Source organism: Pimephales promelas, chromosome 17 (genome assembly GCF_988280905.1).
Source record: "Pimephales promelas chromosome 17, fPimPro1.hap1.1, whole genome shotgun sequence".
Classification (NCBI taxonomy): domain Eukaryota; kingdom Metazoa; phylum Chordata; class Actinopteri; order Cypriniformes; family Leuciscidae; genus Pimephales; species Pimephales promelas.
The window spans coordinates 6452936-6468114 of record NC_142785.1 but is presented as its reverse complement, the minus strand read 5'-3'; the positions used below and the strand labels follow the sequence as shown (position 1 = coordinate 6468114).

The 15179-nt window shown below is 36.2% G+C and overlaps 1 protein-coding gene across 1 annotated transcript in view; it reads right to left on the bottom strand.

The window, feature by feature from the left end:
- Positions 1-15179, bottom strand: part of snx29 (sorting nexin 29) — a 192729-nt gene that overhangs the window by 100219 nt on the left and 77331 nt on the right. Inside the window, exon 15 of the mRNA XM_039685322.2 lies at positions 12519-12625. Coding sequence (XP_039541256.2) covers positions 12519-12625 — 107 coding nt within the window. The remainder of the gene's footprint in view (positions 1-12518; positions 12626-15179) is intronic.

The window sequence follows — 15179 nt, the reverse complement described above, 5'->3', positions numbered from 1 at the left end:
ATGCAGCTTCAGATGCAGCTTCAAATGTCTTTAAACGATATCAGACGATGAATAAGGGTCTTATCATGCGAAGCGATCGGTTATTTCAAAGCTTTTTCCAAAAATGTAACTTTTCTAAGGACAAATGCTAGCCTTGTAATATACTGTGAGGCGCGTTTGCAACGTCACGTAATACGTAATTACGTTCAAAAGGTCACGGGCGACGTAGCCGGAAGTACAGAATCAAAATCGTCCGACATCGTTGTTTTACCTTTTAATTCCTTTTTTGTAAACGGCGTTTGAGTTAGTTTTCACGTTCAACCTATGCGTTCAACTTGTAAACACTGACTCTGTACTTTCGACTACGTCGCCCGTGACCTTTTGAACGTAATTACGTATTACGTGACGTTGCAAACGCGCCTCACAGAATGGAGCAAGGCTAGCATTTGTCCTTAGAAAAGTTACATTTTTGGAATAAGCTTTGAAATAACCGATCGTTTCGCATGATAAGACCCTTATTCATCGTCTGGTGTCGTTTAAAGACATTTGAAGCTGCATCTGAAACTGTTATTAACTGTCGTTTGGACCTCGGTTAGACCTGGTTCCCATGGAAGTCCATTATAAGGAGAAAAATCCTGGAATGTTTTTATCAAAAACCTTAATTTCTTTTCGACTGAGGAAAGAAAGACATGGACATCTTGGATGACATGGGGGTGATTAAATTATTAGCAAAAGTTTTTTCAAAAGTGAACTAATCCTTTAAAGAAAGCAGACAAAAGTTTGAACTAGCAATCAAATAAGCGCTTTGGCGTGATACAAATTTGCTTTGGCGGCCGCCAAAAAAAATGTCATTCCATTACAACCCCTGCATTAGTAGTCAATGTGTGTGTCAATCAATACCATTACCCTATAAAACTGGCGTGTGATTTAGGCAGCATGAAAGCCAACTTGCAACGAATGATTCGTACATTTTTTTATAATTGTAATGAGTAACTAGCAGAGCTTTAAAAAAATATCGAAGTAAAAGTATTAAATTTATCAAAAATATCTACTGAAGTAAAAGTAGAAGTATGAGAAAAAAACAATACTCTAGTAGAGTACAGATACAGCATTTTAATACTTAAGTACAGTACTTAAGTAGTTCTACTTTGTTACTATACATTAGGACAAATGGGAACACAAAAATTATACTTCTTTTAGTTTCTGTTAACCACTATAGACGTTTAGCCAACTACACTCATAAAATAAAAGTTACATAAGGGGTAACATCCTGTGGAATATATATATATATTAGTGCTGTAGCGGCGCGTCGAGGAAAATTGCGTCGACGTCATATTTTTGCGTCGACACTTCTTTATTTATTTATTTTTTGCATGTTCCCGGCGGTACAGCTTGCCACACTCACGTGGGAGACCGAAACATTGCAGAATAGAGGACGAAGACAACTAGAAGTGAAATGTGCTATCCATTAAATGAATCACACACAGTAAACAAACCCTTAAGAAAAAAAATTGCAATTTAGATGCGCAAACTGGGTGCCGGTGTGGTGAGACGTACAAGCTCGGGCAGATTCGGCTTGAAGTCGTTCCCGGACGCGGCGCCGCGCGCGCTGTTACAAAAAAAAGGCGTACACACAGCCAGCCACAGTCTTCCTGGTCTTGCGCACCCAACGCGTCATTTTTGCCGTGCGCACATTCGCGCACGTGCGGACGTGTCGAGTATAAACAAGGCTTTACTCCGTGTCAGCACACGCTCTGATCAGTAGGTGCACAAACCTCTCCCGATTCATCTCCAGTAGTAGCAGACTCCGATCGCACCACTAACTCCGCCTCCGTTTCCCTCCTCAGCTGATATTAATATTTAAACATTCTCTATGATAAAAAATGTTTGTAAAAATATTTTAATAACACGGTTTTGGCGGTTGTAGAGTTATAATGATGGTGTTCAAATACATAACATTAGACTAACGTTAGCCAGCTTATAGTATCTTGATTCAGTATGCTAGTATTTATTTGAGATATTGTTTTTTTTTATTAATTGAGCAGCAGAAAAAATATTCTTTGTATTAGTCGTCCAATTAGTCATTAGATTAGTCGACTAATCGATAAAATAATCGCCCAACTAATCGTTTAGTTAATAATCGTTTACCCCAGCCCTAATATATATATATATATATATATATATATATATATATTCGCACTCCAACCCACCTCCCGAAGTATATTTTTGTTTGCAAAGACAAAAAAAAAGGGTAAATACAAAGACAAGGCCTACCAATACGACAGCCATTACTTTATCGCTTCAGAATGGTACAATTGCTGTTTGGTTTGTGTTTTCTCCTAGGGCCTATAGCCCTAATGACGACCTACTTAATGTGCCACATGCTGTTCTAAAAAGCCATTAGTGAAAGCTTCCAAAGTAAAACCACCAACATAATATAAGAATGAGATCCTTAAAGAATAAGAATGAAAGAGAGCGAGCAAGTGAAAAACATGCGGATAGTAGAGTGGATGAGGACTGTGGTCTGAACGTAATGCCTCAGAGAGTCTGACATGGCACTGGTTCAAATTCACACAATCTTTCAAATCACACTAAATACCTGACTGGATTAGTCATTAGCCTGTCTGGAGTGGTGGAGAAGTGGCTGTTAAAGATATTCATCTCTCTCAATACACTGACCACCAGCGCTCACCTTCAGGAGTGAAGACTGTAGACTGGCGGTTCAGTAAACATGCAGTGATCATACATCACACCCCTAATCATGAGTCAGATCAAAGAGGGATTTTCAGCAGTTCTTGCTTGAAACAGAACAGTTCTCCAGACCTAAAAAGACCTCCAAGAGGTCTCAAGCGTGAAATATGCTTTCAACTGGCTCCACAGCAGGAGCCTCAAATGGACAAGGCTTTTATATTTGACGTGCTCGCAGTTGTACTATTCTTTGAATCGAAAGGGGGGCAACTCTGAATAATTGTCCTTTACTGTCTAAACCATCAGGAATCAGTGGTAAGAAGTAGTAGTAAGGTACACATGTAACAATGGCTGCATCCGAAATCACATAACTCGTACTATATAGTAGTATGCAATTTCATTGAAAATACGAATACGAAAATACAGTAGTTAAAATATGTTGTATTGCAGATATAAAAGGGTTTCTCAATGTTCTTCTCTTAAAGCTACACTGTGTGATTTTTACCCCCATCTAGCGGTGAAAAGGTGTATGACCATCCAGTGAATATTAGTTTCTGTTCCTCTCAATTCCGATTTCGTTTTAACCTATCCTACGGTGGTCAATGTAGTCCAAGATTAACATGGCTTCCAGTTCGACCTCGTCCATGAGTGTTAACTCAAACGTAAACGTGAAAGGCGAAGCTTGAATTAACGGGTATGTCCCTCTTTGGCTAATATACTTTCAAGATGGAGGGGCAACATGGCGACCGACATTAAAACCCCTTACCCGTATGTATTTTCAATGGCATATTATATACACTCACGAGAATACTTTTTTACTTGACGAAATAAATATACATTAATGAGCACATATATTTTTGAAAGAACTAAGTGTTTTTAGCTAAGAATAAACTAAAAGAGTTACACAGTGTAGCTTTAAGATGTTAAGATCATTAAAAAAAAAAAAACAAAGGATGTTTCTTGGGGATTAAGGAGTCTCTTTTGCACGGATAAGAAAAAAAGTGAGACAAATAACTAAATCTATTTTTGTCATACAGGTATATGTTATACATTATTCAAAACTGTTAAATGTCTTTTATTTGTTTACACTAATAATATATGATGATTTTCACATAGTTTTGAAGCAAATATTCTAGGCCACATGATACAAAAGAAATAATCAGTATGGGTTTTATGACCTTATTTCAGCGACATTTTGTTTTTTTTACAAACGTCATTATTTCAAAACTAAAAACTTTCACATGTATGCTGCTGACATATTACTGTAGCAGAGTTTGTGCTGATTACAGTGTAATCAGACTTTAGCCATGAAAATGTCACAAGTATCAGAAAAAAAGCACAAATGTAAGAGCATGTCAGAACACCTCCAGGACCCAGAAAACACATCAGACCCCAGAGGGTTAAGAATTACGAATACCCTCTTAAGAAGCTCTTAAAATTTTCCTAAAGATTTTAAAAAAATTCTTAAAATTTCTGTGAATCTAGAATTGTGCCATCCTAGTACTAAAGATTTCAACTTTTTCTCTAATTAAAGGGATAGTTCACCCAAAAATGTAAATTATATCATCATTTACTCGCCCTCATGTCTTTACAAATCTGTATGACTTTCTCTCTTTTGTGGAACATAGAAGATATTTTAAAGAATTTTAGAAACAAACCCGTTTTGGTTCCCGACCTAAACTGTTTGGTTACCAACATTCTTCAAGATATCTTCTTTAGTGTTTAGAAATGCATCCAAAGTATTGTATACAATATATTGTACACATGAGGGTGAGTAAATTATGACAGTTTTCATTTTTGAAACTATCCTTTTAATTTGCCAGACTGTTTCCACCAAAGCACTATGCTTACTTCACTTAGTGCACATTTTCTGTGAATGTGTTTCATTTCTGTGACATCCAGTAGGCCAAGTTAGCTTGGTTTTTACAAAAGGGCACCAGATCTACAAATTTCACTCATTGTTTGTGCCTGTTACACATCACGGCTGAGAAATATCCTCTTCATCCTGAAGCTTAAATAGCAATTTGACTTTGTTATCACTCGCATTTTAGCAGGCTTATAAAGGCCATCAAATTAAACTGACAGCAGAAGTCATCAACCTTAAAAGTCATTAGTAATCACTGGGATTTAAACAATTAGAGCAACAAAGATTAATTGTTAACAATGTATTTAATATTTAATATTTCTATGTACTTTATTTTTTAAGCTTTTTAAAAACTTGCTTGCATGTGCATACTTGCAGTATATTCCAGTCTTTTCCACAGTCCATCTGAGGTCACAGCACGAGAGCTCAGAGCAAAACATGCAGTCTGAAACATTTCTGTGCCTGCGGTCCCACAGGGCCATTAACTGGTGTGTGATAGTATTACGGCATCCAAGACAGAAGAACAGTATTCCACAGTGTTCATTTGTGTGTGTGTGTGGGTTTCACAGAGAGAGAGAGCGAAGACAAGAAGCTCCTTTGGTGTTACTCCAGATGAATGATGACATCTTCAAATCATCTAATGCATTTAAGGTGATGTAAGTACACTCTTCTGGCACAAGTGCAACATACCAGAACGGACTCGACTGAAAGCTTGTGGTGGAGCAGGATGGAGAAATCAATCATTTAAACAGATTAATAGATGTACACAGCTTTATATCAATTCACAACTGCGGTCGAGACGCCATTGCTCTTAGTTTGTGTAGCAGCGCAACTATAAAAATATTCATTTAGCCAAATAAATATGCCACAAATGTAATAAATCTTTCATTTGGTCTATATTAATTGCTCTTCTTTTGGGAACTGAAATAAATATGCTAAATTTGTCACCAGAGAAAAAAAAAATGCAACTCTTTTACATATTCAGGTAGGAGCAAAAAGGGATGCCTGCTCTGTATGTACTTTTAAAAAGACAAGGCAGCAGCCATCACATCCATGTTTTGCGAAAGGGCCCATATATAAATTACATGCTCAAAAGGACACACTACTAAGTTAACTTACTGTAAAGTTAAAACATATTCCAGCCAAAATATAAGTAGAATATGAAGCTATTAAAGCATAGTGTTTCACAGTGTTTTCCTTCATTCAAAATATTTTGGTGGCCATCCAAGATTTTTTAACTTCATCCAAGAACATTTAAAGGTGCAATGTAGGGCTGCACGTTTTCAAGTTTTTCATTAACCGTTAACCGAGGCCCTTATCGGTTAATACTCGGTTAACCATGTGCGCGCCGCAACCTTGAGATACAGAGTTAATTTTTAACACCTTTTTAATAAATGGTTGCACCCCATTTGAAACGAAATTAATTTATAGAAATAAAACGCAGTGGTAAGTACAGAGCAGTTAAAGTAGGTGCGTTTCCATCACCCTTCAAAATGAAATTGCCAATTGAAAATAAGCACATTAACTCCGTGTCCGCAAATAATAATAATAATCATCATTATTGTAACATTTTATTAGGCTGCATATTATGTAGACGACGCCTTTATCCAAAAAAAGGAACAAAGCACAAATAAACACAATATTTTTGACGCATATCCAGTGTGTGTGAAGCGCGCATTGATGGCTGCGAGACGCCCATGTGAACACTTGCAGTTCTTTCAGTGGAAACAAACAACTTAAAATACTCTTTCATTTCTGGTCATACAGAAAATAATAATGCATTATTCGCAAATACATTTATTTGCGTAAACTCACAATAACAAGAAAACGTTGTTCTTTAACATTCAGGCGCGCTTCATGATCTCCGCGAACTGAAGCGAGAGAACTGAAACAGCCACCGCATTCGGATTTGTTCGTTTTAAATTGGACATTTAAAGCTTTAGTCTAGGGGGTTATATCCTTTGTAGGCTAAAGCTTTAAATGTCCAATTTAAAACGAACAAATTCTAATCGAAGGCCAATATCTTCTGACTATATAATTGTAGCTAATTAATTTCTCTCTAAATGTGCATCCAGAGATGGAGAATTGTTTTTAGCCGAAAATGATTTAGAAAACAATATTTTATTAATAAATAATTAATGCCTCGCTATTTTATATTATTTTATTATCATTTATTATAGCCTATATAAATCACTTATAAATCCCATTTCTGCAGGCTGTGGTTAGGCCTACGGCTCTTCTCATTCAGCATTGCGGGGGAAAATATCATTTCCAGGTTCTAATTTGGCCTCAGAAAACCAGTAAAATCTTTTTTTTTTCATATTAATTTGTCAAATATTTTAAATGTTTAAGGGGCAAATTCGTCGATATGTAGCCTATATATTTTTGCGCAGCATTTGGTGTATAAGCCTACAGTTCAAATGAACATTTTGGTGTTCAACTTTGCTATTTACAAAATACAACCACCGTTCATTTTTCATTTTGCAATTAGGCCAACGGATTAAATAAGGGGAAATGAATGAACACAAAAGTAGACCGTTTGGACATAATACGAGGCAGAGTTCTTTTTTAAAATTCATAAAAGATACAAGGAATATAGCCTACTAGAAAAAACCTCAAAGAAACACACAGACAAACACACAGAAACTCTGTGACTTTCCCTGCCATTAATGCTTGGATGACACACCACGTCTCCTCACAAATAATAATAATGTCTAGTGCGGTGGCTGTGATATACCAACGTCCGTTGCCATCATTTTTGGAATGGCTTATCGCGAAAGGAAAAAAAAATGTTTTAGTCGCATAACACCGTTAATAGAAACGCTGTCATTTCGCAATATTTTTTTTATCGACAATCAGAAAAAAAAAACGCAAAAGTTTTGTGCAAATATGTATTGACGCCACTTAACCGAGCAAAAAGGTTTCACTCGGTTATGGAATTTTAAACGGTTAATCGGTTAACCGATTAACCATGGACACCCCTAGTGCAATGTGTACAATGTGTAACGTATTTTATTACCTTAGAATGAGACATTTATATCTAAATAACCGTGAAAATATGAAGGTTGCCATATTGTGACATGTTTCTACCATACACTGTAAAAAAATATTTTCATGATTTGTAATCACAACATTTTTTCTTTTGTCAAATCAACTTAGATAATTTATGTCGTTCAGATAACATATTATTTTGAGTTTCTAGTGATTAAATTAATCTCCTTCATTGTATTAACTCAATATATCCATTTCAATGAACTTAAAATTTTAAGGCAACCAGGTTACTCATTTTGGTCCCACTTTATTTTAAGTGGCTTTAAGTACTATATACTTACATTGAAATTAATAATTTGATACAATGGACTTATTGTGTACATACATGTTTTTACATTGTACTTATATTTTTAAAATACCAGCATGTAATTACAGCTATAATTACTTTATGTAATTACATTGGTAATTACACAGTTGACCCTCCCCTCACACCTTAACCTACCCTTAAACCGACCCATACCACCACACCTGTCCCTAACCTTACCCGTATCACACCTCAATAGCAGCAAAAGTGTTTTACAATACAACAGGAACACAATAATACATTGTGCTTATTGTTCAATGTAAGTACATAGTACGTAAAGCCACTCAATATAAAGTGGGACCCTTATTTTTTTTTAAGTTAAATCAACAATATTTTTTTACAGTGTAGTCGAACGCGAACAAACAGCACGCGTTTCGTCACTACCTTGAAAGAAAGCAGCAGAAAGCCAGAAGCCATAGACACCGTGAGTAATGACTTTTCCCTTGTGAGTGGTGTAAAATATGTAGTTGGGCTGTTTCATGTAACTTAGTTCTTCTTCCTCGCTGTGTTATGGCTTTGCTATGTGGGGATAAATATGCTGGTTACGTTCAGTACTCTTGTCATTGACCGTAAAACAGTAACGTTACAGGAGTCACCAACCCGTCGATCTTGGAAGCATTTTAAGTCGGTCGCAAAGAGTTTTCAAAATCAGAGGGAAAAAAGCCTCTTGTGTGTGGTAAATGGTGTCCAGGGGATCCAGAGGCACTCGCTTTTACAATCATGTCGTTTTTGACGCACGCACCTTTGGGCTCATGCGGATGCCTGGAGTTTAACCCCTTAGCTGTCACCCCCCTTTTTGAGAATGGGGGTTAAAATGCACTATTCAAACTTAAATGGTTGTAATTTAAGAATGCTTTGGAATATATACCCAAGTTTGGTCTTGTTTTAAAGAAAACACTCAGCAGAATATTGCTGAAATGAAAAAGTTATGGAAGTTTAAATTTACAGTAAATTAAATATACTGTACTATATATTTTTTATTTTATATAAAATATATTTTTTTATACAATATTTTTTTACTCTAAAACTTCTATAAAATCAAAGCCATACATCTTATCAAGTTATGTTCCAAATTTGAAGTTGATATCACAAAAATTGAAGTTCCCATGAGATTTTGTTTAGGCGTAGTACCAAAAATAGCCACCGGGTGCCATTGAATTCCATTGAATTTAGTTGTATACATTCTGCCTTAACAAATTAATACATTTCTGTCCAAATATCAATTCTGTCACAAAATTTGGAACCTTGAGACTCTGACCTTTCTGACAATATCAGTTTTGTCAAGATTAGAAAAGGTTTTGATCATAAATTATGAAATATAATGATGCCCAAAAGGGGAGGAGCCTGATAAAATAAGTACCGTTTCTATGGTAACGCAACTTTCAATTATAAAACAGTTTTCACACGATGAATTCTGAGTTTATAAGCTTTCAAATGATACCTAATTTATGATACTACTAAAATATGTGATATAATAAAAAAAGGTGATAAAAAATAATATTATATTTTAGAGGATAATAAATATAAATATTATCACTTTTAGAGGATAATATTGTACTATCATTTTTTATTTTTTTATTGAAAAATACTAGATTATATGTTTATTATGAACTTTTAGCATAAAAACAGAAGTTTCAATAATTAAAAGTGGGTTCATCAACTTTTTGTGTCAAAGATCAAAACTCCTGTTATGATGCAGATTTTTTGAGGTGCACTCTTGTCATAAATTCATCAATTACTCTTCCTACATAATTTTTAACACAAAACAGGGGTAGAATATCTATTTAGAAGTCTTAGACCTTTCCAACAATATATAATTTGTCATAATTAGATTAGGATTTAATAGAAATATAGTCAAGTAAAGTTAGGCATCCCGGTACCGGGACGGTGACAGTTAACACTAGAAGTGCCAGAATTCCAAAACTACTAGAACGGCCACGAACGGTCATTTTGACCGTTAGATTCAAAACAGTGTTTATTTAATTGACGAATAATTTTCATAATTTTATTTTCGTCAACCACATTTTTTCAAAGACGAAAACGAGACGATAACTAAATAAAAACTAGGTTTGAATGACAAAAACTATGACGAAAATGTTAGTGACGATATGCGAAGCGGTCAATAGGCTAATAAAAATAATAGGACTCGCAGAACTAGTGAACAGCCCATGCAGCAACAGCGCAGGACAGGGCAGCAGAGCTCACCAGGATCATCCGACATGAATGGATCATCTGGATCCGCCGTGTCTGATGATAGCAGCCGTCTCTTTTTCCTCGATGTGGACTCTGACTCTGAATCACTCTCTAATGATATATAGCCTATAGATAACCTAAGTATTATAGATAACTGTAGTCTGGTTTTATTTGCTTATTTCTGATCAACAACTAATGTAGAAATTATTATATACCAAACACTGCTCCAGAGGTGACCGGACGGACCTTTCTGTTGACAGTTGAGAGAGAACAAGATCAATTGCGGGATATTTAACAAAAAAATATCGCGAAATTCAGTGCGGTCAATATGACCGTCTATGGCCGAAATAGGTAAATATGTTCATTTTTTTTGTTTTGCCTTACGTTTACGTAACTTAATTTATATGAAAAGCATTTTAAATGAAAATACAGACAATTTTAGGAAAAGTCAGGTACCAACAGGATTTTATTATTTTTTTCAACAAAGTTATTGTAGATATAAAATTCAAAACGGTCAAAATGACCGTTGTGGCCGTTCTAGTGTTAAGGGGTTAAACAAGGCTTTATGCTTTAACCAGCTCAGCCACAGTAGCAGCTCATATTAGCCAGCTAAACTTTTACTACCCTGCTAGAAAAAATATGTAGTTGCATAGTTTCATGTGGTTCTTCTCCCACGCTGTATTATGACACTATTAAGACACTTTGATCCTCACCTGACTATGGCTTTGTAAACTTTATCTGTGATGTGGTTTATAATGGACTGTGGTACAGTATTAGTCTGGCTATTCTCTGCTGTCTCAGACGACGATATGTTTGTCCCGTTTTAGCCACCGTAGCTTCTTCAAAAGGGAGGGGTTAGCAGTGGGCTGGGCCCTTAGTGCAAACTCGCAACCGAACCGCTAGATGTCGCTAAAAATCACACACTGCACCTGTAACGTGAATGCAGTAGCGGTACTCTGTGATAGTCGGCTGCTATAAAACTCTCCTGTGAGTGTTTGTGTGAAGAGCGTCAAAGGTTTCTATTTCTAGTTTTTGCAGCATTGAGCTTTGTACCCAATCACACACATCTGTTGAGCGTGTGAACGCAACGGGCAATCAGAATTTTCAGTGTGCGTTCTGCAAGCTAACGAAGTATAAATGCTATGTCAATGAGAGATTGCACAGCGTAGACAGCTTCATTGATTATAATTGGAGTTTTCGCGAGAGTGTAGCTTTGTGTACCATGTGTTGCAATTGACTTCAGTGATTATAATGGCAGCAATCTTTATCCGCTTTCTGTATAAAGCTAATTTATATTTTCATGCTGCTAACTACACATTACAAAGTTTCTGAATTGACAAGCGTGTTTAAAAGCACGACTGAATCTTCTGACCAATAGAGATAACCATAGCAAAGGACAGAGAAAACAATCTGATACTGTATGTCAAATGATCTGTGCATTCGGTCTTGGAGTATAAATACCACAAAGACCATTTTTAACCAGGGAAAACCCTAATAGAGAACTATATACTCTATGAATTATTCCTTCAACCTTCGTTATATATGTCCAGCCAGTTCGGTTCGACAAGTCAATATGACTCACAGCACATTTACACCAAATTACAGTCACAGGTTTCAAAATGAACTTAGACTGCATTTAGTCATTTTGAATCTATACATTTCATCTTTCACAGAGATCACACACACAATGCTACCAGAAAGCGAAACCATTTTTAAAAGTCATCATCACTGATATTATCAGGGCTCAACACTAAGGATTTCAGAGCCAGTGGTTAAAATTTTTACTTGCCCAATTGGTCCCACCATGAAAAAAGTAATAAATAAAAAATAAAAAAGTTTGTTTTCATTGCGTTTGACCCATGAAAACTAAATAAATAATGCTATGACAACAAATTTCAGATAGCAGCGAAATTTCACAATTCTCGATTCCATTTTTAATACCACAGCAAAAACTACTAGCCTACCTAATATATATATATATATATATATATATATAATACCTAATAATATATATATATATATATATATGTATGTTAGGTAGGCTTTAAATTTACATTTATATTAAATTTATATTAAATTTAAATTTATATTAAATACCTAATATAATAAATTTAAATATCATAAAAGACAAGTAAACAGTATTAAAATATAACCAAATAAGCAACTTATGACCAATAGCACAAATACATATAATAGAATAAACATACAAATGAAATAATGAAAATGAAAAAGTGCTTTCAAGTTTTTTTCAGGTACTTTTCATGGTGTAACAGTAGATTTCAAATTCTCAAATCCTAGATTTCAGTCCTTTTTGTCGAGCCCTGATTATTGAACCAGTTTGCTGAAATTTGAAGTGGTAAGTGATGGTTTACATTACATGACACTGAGGCTACAGCAGGAAAGGGCAGGTGTGCTTGCTAATGAAGCTTTAGTACTCACCTCGATGAGTTTACGCTCATAGGTGGCAGCCAGATCCTCTATATCAGCCACGGACCGGTTTTGGGGGGCTGGAGGGGCACCATCACAATTCCTTTGAATGGTCAATGCTAGGAACAAAATGTAACACTCATTAAGAGGTTCAATCAAATAAAATAAAAAAAAATATATATAAATAAATGGTAGTCTTCCAACACAACCAATGGCATGAGTCTGCGGCTGTTTGATAAACAATGGAAGACGAGTGTTAGAAGTTGGAGTATAAGATGTGTGGAAAGCATTATTTTTGCAACCAGCAATTTGGTGGTACTAGAGGAGGAAAAACTTCTCACTTCAGCTTTACGGCAAGATATAAAGATTCAGTTATTTCCTTTATATGATTATGTCTTGTAAAAGTTTGTGAAAAACAATCAAATCTGAGATGCTGGTTGTTCACACCAACAAACTTGGGCTTCTTCCAATGCCGCAGAGCTGTAGCCTTTAAATCCAGTGTAATCTAGTTTCACGAGCCGCAACCGCCTGTGAAGGCTGAGATCTGTTGAGTTCATAAGCAGCAAAGCAGAATCTTTCACCAATTGAAAACTCAATTAAAATCTGCAATTTTCACAACACAAATGTTGCTCGAGGCGCCACAAGACAGCAGAGACGAGGAAAGCAATAAGAACAAAAACGCAACCCCGGACCTGGCCGAGTTTCAACAGAACAGCTGTTAGACTCTCTCATTTCTTAAATCTCAAAGGAGAAAGAAAATCCGGATTTCTCCAAACCATGAACAAAATTAGATGCAAAAAGTTTTCTTTCGTGAAAAGCAAAAAGATGTTTGACCAATAGAGGATGTAAAAATCACAAATTGACTGTCACCGATGTTCTTAGTCGGGTCAGAAGCAATTTAGCCTGCTGAAAGCCTCGTGTGAACACATCTTAACACCAACCGCCTGATAAAGGGTGGCTGGATCATCAGAATGGTGGAGATCCGCACACAAAGGCTCCAGAGTGTATGGATCTGCTGGGGTTAAAATGATAGAGATGAGGAGGTGGTGCTCAGCTAAAAAGTTTGTCATAAAGCTGTGAATAAGTCTATGGAGTACAAGTCAACAATCCTGAATATTATCAGCTCACCCGCACACAGACACCAGCCACTTCAGCCCTGAGTCTTATCAGTGCTCTGCCAACATTCTAACTCACACACCACTACTGTCAGCAAGAGTGGACTGCGCTGAAACTGCTGCCAGTGTGCAGCTCAACTTGTTTTCAGTCCACCACAGTCATGTCTGGAACTATTATTAATAAATGCATGTATAACTGTTGTGTGTGAAGTTTATTACACCTTGGGAAATGGGGCATCTACTGTACATACGAGAGTAAATAAAATAAAATAAAACGTTTTTAGGCATGTCACGACAGATTTTCCATTATATACGGGATTATAAGGCAGCAAGCAATCTAATGTCAATCACAGTTGACATTAGGATACTTAGTTGTTGATGCTTTTTAATCTGTAAGAATTAATTTAAGGCTCAATCCCAATTCACCCCTTAGCCCTACCCCTCCGTTTTGCGTATTCACGTCTAGGGGTATGGTGTCCCGATTCTTCATGAGATCGAGGGGTAGGGCGAAGGGGTAGGGCTACATAGACCTCGAAACGGAGATTTTTCAGAGGCACACTCCAAACGGAGGGCTAAGAGAAAAGTTCACGGAATGCTTCGGAAATCACCGGCGAGATCGATCGCAAACGGTTAAACATTTCAATTTAGCGCCAGATGATTCCACTACGCACTTTATTTACTCTTATAATAACACTATAGTCGTTTAAATTAAGAAATGGTATAATAAATTACCTTTCCGATCAGAAAAGACATACATTTCGAGGAAGGGATGTTATAATCATCATGTTTATTCAAAGTTAAAGGAACACTCCGACTTTTTGGGACTTTAGCCTATTCACCTTACCCCCCAGAGTTAGATAAGTCCATACATACCTTTTTCATCTCCGTGCGTGCTATAAGTCTGTTTGACGCACCCACCGCTAGCCTAGCTTAGCACAAAGACTGGATGTGAATGGTTGCAGCTTTCATACTAATCCAAATGAGTGACAAAATAACGCAAACGTTTTCCTATTTACATGTTGTGGTTTGTATAGTCACAGAGTGTGCAAATATCAAGGCCATATGAGACACAGACATCTTTTGACCGTATAAATACTATATTTTCTGAAGGGGAAGCACTGCTACTTGGGCAGAGTGATAACAATCACCTGAGACGCACCGTGACGAGGAGCAGAGAGTTCGCTTCGCTCAGCGTTGGAATAAAGAGTCAGCAATTACTAACGTTAGATATAAAAGCAAAGTTTATCATGGGTGTTTGCTTTATTGTATGAGCTGTGACAATAAACAGGGGAGACCAGGTAATACAGTACCATGTTTCATTGATTTCCAACCAAAAACGCACCCAGATTTATAAATATCACATGAATAAATAATTATTATTACAGGAATCAATATATTTTAAATGCAATTTATTAGCTGAACCAAATGTATTCAACAGTAAATACATTTGCCTATATAATATACAGTATTGCATTACTATAGGATAGAATAAGGGGAAAGTAATAGCACAAATTGTTTTTGCACAATGAACTCACAGCCTATCGTACCCTTTTGCACG